Here is an 11387-nt window from a genome sequence, read left to right on the forward strand (position 1 = left end):
TGAAAGGGTTTAATAAAAACACACTCCTGCTGTCTCTCACTTCCTTATAAAACCATATTTACGCAGTTTATGTTAAGAAATGCAGCTCTTATACTTTTGCTGCTGCGTCTTTCTCGTCTCATCCATCCATCTACACATCCAGGTTCTCCCACTGTCAGCAGAGTTACGGCAGTAAACACCCGAGTGAAAATGATTCTGGGTTACTGTGCCACAGAACAGCTTGACTTCATGTTTTCTGTTGGTGGTTTTTAACCGTCTCTGGGTTCACTTCCCCTCTACAAAGCCACTTGCCTCCCCAACAGAGAACTCCTTTTAAAAGTGAGGTTTCCTACTAGACTGCAAATTCACCCAAGCTCAAAGGTATTAACAAAGTTGAGAATAAACCTATGGTTGGATTTCTTGCAGTGTTAACTGTATGACAAATTTTTTAACTCATAAAAGTTACTAGAATTCCTCAAATTCAAAAAGCCAAGTTTGGGTCTGTGCTTTAAAAGGTCAAGAGGAACATTGTCCCATTCAAACTCTCTACCTGCAGACACTATTTAGTGCTATTTCCTTATTGTATGCTGATGTTATTTTGATTATTTCAGATTTAATACGATTATTTATAGGGGATCTGCAGCTCACAGATGCTTCTTATTTTACAGCCCTGAAATAAAACAACAATTTAAGGTTGACCATGGTTCATATAGTATGCAAACAGTATCGGCATTGAGTATTGGTACCGACAGCAAAACAATACTTTACTTTATTTTGATGAGTATAAACAGATTATTCTAAAACATGTTTTATAACAAAATACACCAAAGTTCTAAAAGGCATTCGTGTTAAACCACACCGTATTACAGACATAGAAGGATTTTGCATTTAAAAAAAACTATGAAATTAAAATTGTAATTCAAATCAGAAAATATCTGATCAAAAAATAAGTATACTAAAAGAATCTGACCAAGCATTTGGTGCCAATTTAAAAACTTTACAGACTGACATACTGAAACAATTAGTCCATCAAACAATAACCAACAATACTGATAAATTTATCAATGCAAAATGCTACAGTACCAAAAATGCTGTGGTTTGAGTTTCTCAAAAGTGAGGATTTACTACTTTTCTCTGTTTTCTACAATTGCAAACTGAGTATCTTTGAGTGTTGGACTGAGTGTTGGACAAAACAAGATATGTGAAGATGTCACCCGAGGCCCTGAGAACTTGAGTTTCTCATTTTCTGGCTTTTTATAAACTAAAAGATTAATCAAAAATTAAAGATTGGATCAAAAACGTGTCCAAACCAGTCAAAGTCCAACCAACAATTATGTTGGTTGGACTTGGACTGAACAAAATACACGACGAAATGAAGTAAATGATGATTAAAATGAGACAGGATCTGAGCAGATAACTAACCAAGACTAAAAGCATCTGACCAATCGTTCAGGGCCATAATACTAATACATACATAATACTACGGACACAATTTCTTCTGTATTTATTGAGGTTCCGTGTCTTGTGGTTCAACAGTTACTCTCTAATTTGCAAGGACAGCGTCGAGGGAAATGAGCACAAGCCAGCACAGTCAAATTTGGCTTTTACTTTTTCAAAGCTAGTATGAAGACTTGAACATTTCTGGTGGCTGCCCGGAGAGATAAAGCTGGACCCTGACGTTTAACAATCCACCAACCCCGCCTCCCAGAGTCACCTGGCCCTAGTCGTGTAATGCATATGCTCAGGTGAGGGTTTCCCCAGAACTCACCTGAGAGACGTGACTCGCTCATGCCCGCGGTAAACGCCCCGAGTTCACTCTTACCTCCGGCCAGGCAGGAAACAGAAAGAGTTGATGCGGAGAAACGCGGCATCGCGACCAGTCACACGCACTTAAACGTCCCTTAAATTTCTAGTGAGTGAAGGGGTCGTGAAAATAAAATATCCCGAATATCATTAGGGAACAAACACTACCGAGAACCGAGGACTTAACAGCATCAAATCCAGGACCGTGGCTCAGTTTGCGAATAAGAGTGTGAATACCCTGAACCAAAGTTAAATTGGACCGGGCAGCCCCGCTACAGTCTGCCTAAGCGGCGGGTCGATGACAACAATCTCCCCCCGCAACTTTCAGGCAACGTTGAGACATTCAAGCTAGCTAACGTTCGCTAAAACGACACACATGAAAAACAAAACAAAAACAAAACACAGCTGTGTGTCTCTCACCTTTGTCTCGGCTCCGAGGAAACCGAGTTACAGCTCTGAACTGACAGCAGTGTGGAAGACTTCCGCGGTCCCACCGGCGACGGCAGCAGGCTGGTGTTGGATGGGGACGGTGAGAGCAGGTTGCTGTTACCCGGTGAAGGGAACGAGCCTCTGCGGCACTCCAGCAGCACCTCCGCGCTCCCCACATCGTTGAACCCCGTGTCCGACGGCAGGACGAGGATAGGCGGTACGTTGAGGAGTCCTGTCCTCGGTGTTGGGGAAGGACTGACGTTCCCGCAGCTCACGGACGCTGACAAACCGGAGAATGTCCCATAGCTGTTATTGTTACCCAGCTCCGGGCACAACCCGGCCGCTCCCGCCACCCTAGAGCCGGAGTCGGCTCCCTCCAAGTCGGTCTCTTTGTGGTGGCGGCTTCGTCCATTCTCGGCTAAATTGCTCTGGACTGGCCGTCCGTCCAGGGAGATGTTGTTGAGAAAAAAAAGAGCGGCTTGTCTCCGGCGAGAGCTCTCCCGGTTCCTCCGACTGTGCTCCCTGTTAGTATGCGGTTTTTTGCCGCTAACGGCCGCGCTGTGCTGGCCGCAGGCAGCAGCAGCAGCCGCCGCCGCCGCCGCCGCCATGGTCTCTGTCCCACTGATGAAGTCAACTGGGAAGATCAGCTCGAGACCTGCAACTGTCAAATCGCTTTTACCCGGCGCGAGACCGCTTTATGACCTCCTGCGCTCTCATTGGGCCAGACAGGAATACGCGATGACGTCAGGAGCCAGAACCTTCTGGGAGGAGTTTGCCCACGCTGGAAACTGTACGTAAGGTTAGAAATATGTAAATACACTGACCAGAACCGGTAAAACGTACTCTCACAAGTAGCTATTATATTATAGGTTATATATAATATATATATATATAATATGTATATTATATACATAAAATTATATATATATTTTAATATTTGATTCATTTTATTCAAATTACTTCAAATGACCGGCTCGGCTTTTTTTTTTTTTTTTTTGTGCTGAATCCTCTTGTTTACTTTAAAGAAATAAAAAAAAGAAACTGACTTGCAGTCACTCCGCTAAGCTTCACTGCTTGCCTTGGTGTTAAAGCTTGCATTGATACTGAGTGTCTAATTTTTTTTGCTTGACTTTGGGGCTGCATGCGAGGCAACTTTAGGAAGTAAATAAACGCACGTTTGGTATTAGAAGTTGTTGTGGGCCTGATCTCAAACACAAACTTGTCAGTCGACCTGAATCAGCTGAAACACCCTTTCACCAAGTGTTGTAATTGACTGCGTAAAATCTAGCTAACAAAATATAACAACCAAAAGCTAAAAGCCTCTAATAAATGGTTGGAACAGCCAGTTTCTATGACAGCAAATGGCTGTGGTATGAATGTAAATTTGACTGACTCCTGAAGAAAAGAAATGTCTCGTATGGATTCACATATATCCACCACAGCCACTGTGTTTTCCCCCGCGCATCTCTGGAGTATCAGGGCTGCTGAGGCATTAACTGAGCTATCACTGCGGCTCTGCCTGACAGTGGCTTTGATTGGCTGTTGGCACTTTGTTATGAAACCTCGGTGGATTTTCTCTGCGCTGATCCCCGCAGTGACACCAACGCTGAGCTGAGTGAACCCGGCCGGCTCAGCAGGGCGGCCACAATGTGTAGTATGACTGGTAGCCTGCTAAATATAACCTGAGGGACGCACTGCTCCGTAATCCCCGTAGGCTGGGAGTTTGTTATCGCACGCTCACCCCCCTGATCTCCTACATCTGCCGAGCAACGACTGAGTCACAAATGACCTTCCAGCTCAGCTGCAACAACAGCAGGGTGGAAATCCAAAACTGACATCACATAACTCAGCCTGATCTCAGCAGGAACTCATTTTCATTTGCATGATCACATGTCTTATTAAATATCATAATACAGGGGTTTTTTTTTTTTTTGTCTATGTGAAGGACCTGGCTCGGGGATCAACTAGGGGTGTGCTAAGCAGAAAAAGGGACAGGAACAGTGACCAAAACCTCATCCTTAATAATGTGTTGTTAGAAAAAAAAAAAAACCTTATCAGAAAGAAAAGTGTTGCTGCACTGGCCTCTGCGCGTCGAGAGATGTGAGTTTGTTAAACGCTGATATCGAGTGTCCTGGTGTGTGGTCTGTTGTATTCGTGGCCACGCCTAGATGTGATTAGGCATTTCCTTAAGCTGCAATGTGAAGTGCTGCACTGCACAGGGTGTTCAAAAAAACAGGGAGACACCACTAGTTGGCAGCACAAGCCAGATTATTTCCCTGGAGGTGGTTAAACTTTAAATCGCAGTTTCAGTTGTTATATGTATAACATATAACAAGACACAAAAATTACATTCTATTGCATTTTAAAAACACAATAACATGAAAAATGGGTTTTTTTGAAGAACACGTGGTTGTGTCTGATCTATCAGTCGATAAAACTTTATTTGTATAGCACTTTTTCTACATTAGTGCAATTCAAAGTGCTTTACAGATGAGTGACAAGCTGACAATAAGACAAGACAAATGTCAAAAGTCAAACATGCTGTTGTACTGTAGGAGAAAAACAAAAATAATATTTGACCCTGGACCCTGGATGGTAAATGGTGTAACCAAGATACTGCAGGGCCACGTGTGAAAAACAGAGGAGGGGATTGTGTGCGTGTGTGTGTGTGTGTGTGTGTGTGTGTGTGTGTGTGTGTGTGTGTGTGTGTGTGTGTGTGTGCGTGTGCGTGTTTGTCAGTAGATGATGATAATATGACGGTAAATGCCACCACATGGATGACCACAGAGATTACAGAGCTGTAATCCAATGATGCCGACTGAGATTATACAATGTATCTGCTGCCCCTGACACACACACACACACACACACACACACCCACACACACACGCACTGTGCAGCCAGACTGAGAGAAACGACCTCAGAGTTTATCTCCTGCACTGTGAACACAACTGAACATTATCTCGTAGCATTTCCTGGTATCGTTTTGACTGATTTGAACTCTACTCATGATCCTTGGCCTTTAGAAGCAGTAGAAGAAGCAGATATAATATCAAACATGCCATCTTCCTCCGACAGAAAAAAGAGGGCTTTTCACTATTCCCCAGTTTTGTGAAGCCTTTGAAATGCTTTGTGAAAAAATGTTTAGTATTTTGGTTTTATCTGTTTTGTAAATCAGATCAATACCCGGGTTGACAGAAGTGTTTTCAAAGAGCAAATCCCGATTCACCCGCGAGTCTGATCTCTCTCTCTCTCTGCTTCCCTCAATCCCCTTCTGTATAGCGGCCAGTTCTCTCCACGAATGAATCCTATCTATAAATGACTATATTTTTATCTTTATTGTGTCATTTTGCTTGCAGCTCCTGTGCACTATCTCTCCAGGGTTAAGAGATGCGACATTTACAGTGACGTGTGTCACTGCTGGTGATAATAAAGTTACTCTGCCGATGATGAGTAAATCGGAAAATAAACGCACAAGGCATTGCTCTGTTACGTAATGAGGGCGAGGGGACTAGCGTGCGTGCGCTGACTCTCCCTCTCTCGCCTATGTTCGATGAGGCCGGCAGAGGAGAGGGCCGGGGGGGCAGAGAAGCAGTGCACCATGGGAAGGTCACGATGCCGCTGCCAGCGTACCGGGTCAATGCAGCGTTGGGAGAGCACAGTCACAGAAAGGGAGAAAGAGATTTTAGATGTTGTACTTATCTATCTATCTGTCTAGTTCCAGTTCTTACAGCTGATGCCATTGTTATTAGAACCAGTCTTTACTTTCAGCCCAATAATGGAGCCTTTTGCTCAGTAACTGAGATGCTCTCTTCAATCCTCAGTTGCCTCCATGTGGTCACTGGTGGTTAATACAGTCCCTCAGCGGAAACCCTCATAGAAGAACTTGCAAATTGTTTAGATGCCTTCCTTTTACGCAAACTTAGAGCCATAGACCTGGTAGCAAAAATAGATTGGATTTATTTTTTCTGTCTACACAAAGGGTCCCTTCATTATGAATGCATCATTTCCAAAAATTTAAGTTTTCTCTTTGTAGGAATTTCTTACAAATTCATTCACGTTACAAAGCAAAAGGCTGTTATTCATTTAGAGTTTATTCAGCAATGAAGTGCAGTATCTGTACTGCCCACCTCAAACATGTGTTGGTTTTCGTTTCCTATCTTTTTTAACGATGAGCTATTCAGAGATTTAATTGGTTGACACAACGTTTGAACTTTAATCATGACCTTTGACCTCCAGAAGCGGTAGAAGAAGTGGCCACGGTATGGCTGTTTGCCTGCAATGAACCCAAACAGTCGTTCTTCCTCCAACAGAAAACAAAGCTTTCCGTTATGTTACAGGCCCCTTTAGAAAATGTCTGGTTTTCCATCTTCATGTTTTTAATTCGGTAAAATGATCAAAATGACATTTGATTGATTTCTCTCTAAAATAACAGCCACAGGAAAAAAAACTCGGTTTCACTCAGGTTCATTTGAAATACATAGAACATACATTTGACAGTAAAGGTCTGATTTCATTTTAGTAGCAATGATGTGTTGTAAAAAAATAAATTAAAATTAAAATATTAAAACTTTGCATTGTTTAATCGTAGTTCTAGTTTTGCTGTACATGCATGATACACTGAAAAAGAAACTGCAGTCATATTTAATCAGGTTAATTGACAGGTCACCTTTGGTCGTCCACGGAATAACTTTCTTCCTCTACTTTTATTACACTCACCTGCAGTTTTGCTTTTTGTCTCGCCTGCTTTTCTGTCTGTGCACACGACAGAATTTGCATTTTAAGACATCAGCATTAAGAATTTAAATTTACAGTTCATTTGTCTAACAGTGGGGAGAACATGGGCTGCGGACATGTTGGTCTTGCTTAGAGGCACTCGGCAGGTCCAGAGTCCAGACGCTGTCTGGATCCAATGGGGAATAAAACTCCATCATTCTCATCTTCGTCCCTCCCTCAGAGGTAGTAGTCCTCTTCCTCGATGTCTCCGTGCGTGTCCTGGAAGCCGAGCGCCTGGATGTCGTGGGTGATGTCGGTGATTCGTCGGTTGAATTCCTGAGATCCTGAGGCCCGAGAGCAGTTGTCGTACCTGCTGGGAAAACACGCAGTTTATCTAATCGCCACCTCATCTCTCTGACTCACGGCTTACTCACACGTCCAGGTGAGAATGAGTGTGAGTTTTGCAAGAAGTTGTGTGTATACTAAAGTGGACCACATGGCCTCAACCTGGACTGGTTTTGCGTCACAGTAAATGAAACCATGACCGAAACCAGCCTTAACTCTGCAATAGTCATCAAACGTAATCTCAACCCCAAGAAACTCAACCAAAAGTTTAATTATCGGACAGACAAAATTACCTCTCGTCACCTCTCATAGGATCTGATGTAAGAAATTTAAGAGTTAAACATCCTCTAATAGTTTATTTAAAACTGTTAATATTAGAGGATGACATCGGGTACCACAGAAACCTTGACAAAAATGGAGAACATACTAATCCCTAAGCTACTAACTAGGCAAAGCAAAACACGGCATGCCGACAGTCACAGGTATTAAAAAATTAGATTATGATTTATTCCCCTTTTTTGTACAAATTCAGCAATGTCTGTTGCAGTCTGTTTATTGCCGATTTAAAAATCATGGGCTGTCCCCACTTCCTGACCTACATACCCTCTCATGGCCGTAGCCGATGTGTTGCTCATGCTGCGCTTGATGCGTCCAAAGCTGTCGGTTAAAATCCCGCCCTCTCGGATCCCGATGCTCTCCAGGAAACTCTCAAACACTCCAACGTCTTTGTCTGGGATAAATGGACGCATGCCTGGGAAACAAAGCAGTTACATGTTTACGATAATGAAATGATTAATTAAATTGAATAATTTTCTTAATAAAATACAGTGACATAATTACAAGAAAATTATGTCACTGTTCCTGCATTTTTACCTGAAGTTTAATTAAGTACAATATGGGGGCCAGATTCTAGACTAACATGAACTTAACATGATTGCATGAGGCACAAACTGGGGACATCCGTAGTCTATTATCAGTTTTTAATGAATAATATATTGACAGGTATAGTCATCCCTTTTGCCATGAGAAGCAGAGTTTTACAGGTTTTAACTTCTTGGCTTTTACAGTCCAAGTCCTACGAAACCAGCTTAGGTGTGTGTAAAGTAGTGCACAGCCTTCGGGCCCCTGCGTCAGTTACGTGACCTTCGTCAGTCTCAATGTGGGCGGGGCCTTGGAGGACTCAGGCCACGGTGTATAACCTCAAGCTTTTCTTTAAGAGTAAATGTGTGCTAAACGATGTACAAAGACGGCGCATCCTAAACCTTCACCTGAAAGCCACTTTATGGGTTTTTTTTGAAAAGGTCTGACCGTGGTATCAAAAAAAGGTAACCGTGGGTTGACGGCAACGCACGCTGAAAGCAGCACGTGCCGCCGCCCCAGTTTCCACCAGGACTGAATCATTTTTCTACAAATTTGAATTCTCCACGTAACCGCCGGACTTCTGCGTTGTGTTGCTTAGTAATGAACTCTGACAACTCCGATCTCTTTGGGGTTGATCTCCATTCATTCTGACAGGGGCAAATGATAAAACAGAACCTCCGTGTACATAAAACTGGCTTCAAGCTACTACACAAATGAAATAAAAAAAAAGGGAAAACAACAGCGTCAGCTTAGTTTATTACGTAACCTTAAGACCTTACGTAACTTTAAGCAATGTGCGTTAAAAACAGAAACGTTTAAAGGCCTTCGCAGTCAGGTAATGACCATATTTAGAACAAGAGATTTGAACAAGGAGTTATTGCATAGATGACTTTAATGTGAAAGTGCAGCTATGGGTGAATAGTTTGACGATTTGACATAATACAGTGAAAACGTACGGTAGATCCAAAGAGGTGTTCATGTCAACTAATGACAAAAACGATTGTTTTAATGAACTGTGAAGCTCTTCAGGGGTGAACTATTACAACAGCTGTCTTCGTAGCATGTAAGTGAAGACAGTGAGGGAAAATTTAAGAGAAACTGCAAGAGCTCCGGGATTCAAACGCAGTCTGTGCGCTTCAAAACGTCTCACTCAGTTTGACGCTGGTCCAGTGTCTTCCCCCCTCACAACTCAAGCCTTCGTGACGACGATTATACACCAGCGCGCTGAGCCTCAACAGTGTGTGCGGGGAAAATTCTCATCATCTCCGACTCTCTCTCTCTCTCTCACAGTCGCTCACTAACAGGAAGCTGTGGTTTCCTCAGTGGAAGTGGGTCAGAGATGAATTTGTTGAGGTAAACACACACACACGACACACACACACACACACACAGACAGACAGACATACTGAAGACACTCACACATCCAGTAAGATCATGAACACACACACACACACACACACACACACACACACACACACACACACACACACACACACACACACACACACACACACACACACACACACACAGACACACACACAACCAGTAAAATCACACACACACACACACACACACACACACACACACACACACACACACACACACACACACACACACACACACACACACACACACACACACACACACACACACACACACACACACACACACACACACACACACACATACACACAGACAGACATACTGAAGACACTCACACATCCAGTAAAATCACGAACACACACACACACACACACACACACACACACACACACACACACACACGCGGTTTGCCGCAGACTTTCAGTCAGTTACTGAGCTCTCCCTCTCCCTCTCCCTCTCTGTGTGTCTGTCTATGTGTCTCACCCAGGAGCAGGAACTTGCGGTTGTCTCCGTACAGTTGCAACAGCTCAGAGCAGAAGTGGTCGATGTTTGATCCCAGTCTGTATTCTCTCAGCAACACTGCAAACTGCTGCAGCTCCACCGGACTCAGCTTGTTACGCAGCTACACACACACACACACACACACACACACGCACACACACACACACACACACACACACACACACACACACACAAAGAGAGAGACCCAGGAGAGCAAATATTCATACAATATTTTTCATTCATTTTTTTAAATGCAAACTGTCGACAACACTTTGCCAATCGATTGGTCCTGCAAACTAAACCCTTTAATCACAGTTAATGACACAGTAACTCTACTGCAGTCTGCTCAGCTGGTACAAATAAAAAAAACCAAACCAAACCAAACCAACCAACCGACCAAACAAACAAACAAATAAACAACGGATAAATTAGTAACAACAGTTTACAAATAACATAACATCCAATTAGGTCAAGGTCAGAATCAGCAGAAACATAAAAGATTGCAGCAAGCCGGAGTCAAGGCCCAGTCACACCAGCACTTAAAATGGTGAAGTATCACCATTGGACTGGTCACTGACGGCTTCTAGAACCACATGTGAATCTCACTGTGCAATTTTCTGGTGTGATCGGGCCTTTTGACCATTGTCAGCAATGAGGGCTAACATTACAGTTACATTACAGTTACAGCAAAATTGTATTCTGGTGGTTCAAAGCCGTTATACGCATGTCCTCATTTTCTACAGGTACATGCTGTAGTAGCTTGTGTGCTTATTTATTAGTTGGTGTTAGCACGACACAGTAACTGACTAGTAGCTAGCAGCTCGCTCGCTGGCTAACAAACCATTTTGGATCTTGAACAAAAAATGCAATTCAGTTAGCATATAACAAATTAAGGAATGTATTACTGAATTACATTTGATTAGAAATGTAATATGTTCCTGTTTTAGACTGCAATCACACAGCAAGATATTGCTCTTCCTCCACTATTGTGACTTTAGCATTTGTAGGAAAGTTGTGCTGCGATTGCTGCGGTAACTCGCGTCCGGAATTCAGTATATCTAGGGGCTCAGTGGTCTCCCAGCACTTAACTTGGGCACCTGTTGGTTTTTTCTTCCATCTGCCATCCTGCACTCTCTTTATAGAGTAGACACAGAGGAGTACTATAATCCTATGGAAACTGTACGAACAGGAATTGTTCTCATTGTCCTCGTTTCAGTGTTTAATCTGTAAATTTTAAAACTGCTCAGTGTGACCTGTAATCTGTCCATCTTTGGCATGAAAATACAACGTACTCACTCTTTACATCCAAAATGCATAGGTTTTATGAAGTGACATGACAGATTCCTAATTGTCACTCCACTGAATTCAAA

General features: G+C 42.9%; 2 protein-coding genes across 3 annotated transcripts in view; both read right to left on the reverse strand.

Moving 5' to 3' along the window:
* The window catches only part of cables2b (Cdk5 and Abl enzyme substrate 2b), a 41996-nt gene extending 39150 nt beyond the window's left edge, over nucleotides 1-2846 (reverse strand). For both annotated transcript variants that reach the window (XR_005709386.1, XM_040152847.1), the window contains exon 1: nucleotides 2203-2846. Coding sequence is in view for 1 of the 2 variants with exons in the window: in XM_040152847.1 (XP_040008781.1) it covers nucleotides 2203-2819 (617 nt within the window). In the remaining variant the exon portion in view is untranslated. The remainder of the gene's footprint in view (nucleotides 1-2202) is intronic.
* A 3456-nt stretch (nucleotides 2847-6302) lies between these two features.
* ccm2l (CCM2 like scaffold protein) overlaps nucleotides 6303-11387 on the reverse strand; it is a 14249-nt gene continuing 9164 nt past the window's right edge. Inside the window, exons 9-11 of the mRNA XM_040153894.1 lie at nucleotides 10000-10138; nucleotides 7876-8023; nucleotides 6303-7297 (exon numbers count right to left, since the gene is read on the reverse strand). Of these exons, the coding sequence (XP_040009828.1) occupies nucleotides 7165-7297; nucleotides 7876-8023; nucleotides 10000-10138 (420 nt within the window). The 3' untranslated portion in view covers nucleotides 6303-7164. The remainder of the gene's footprint in view (nucleotides 7298-7875; nucleotides 8024-9999; nucleotides 10139-11387) is intronic.

The sequence above is a fragment of the Xiphias gladius genome, chromosome 18, assembly GCF_016859285.1.
Source record: "Xiphias gladius isolate SHS-SW01 ecotype Sanya breed wild chromosome 18, ASM1685928v1, whole genome shotgun sequence".
Classification (NCBI taxonomy): domain Eukaryota; kingdom Metazoa; phylum Chordata; class Actinopteri; order Istiophoriformes; family Xiphiidae; genus Xiphias; species Xiphias gladius.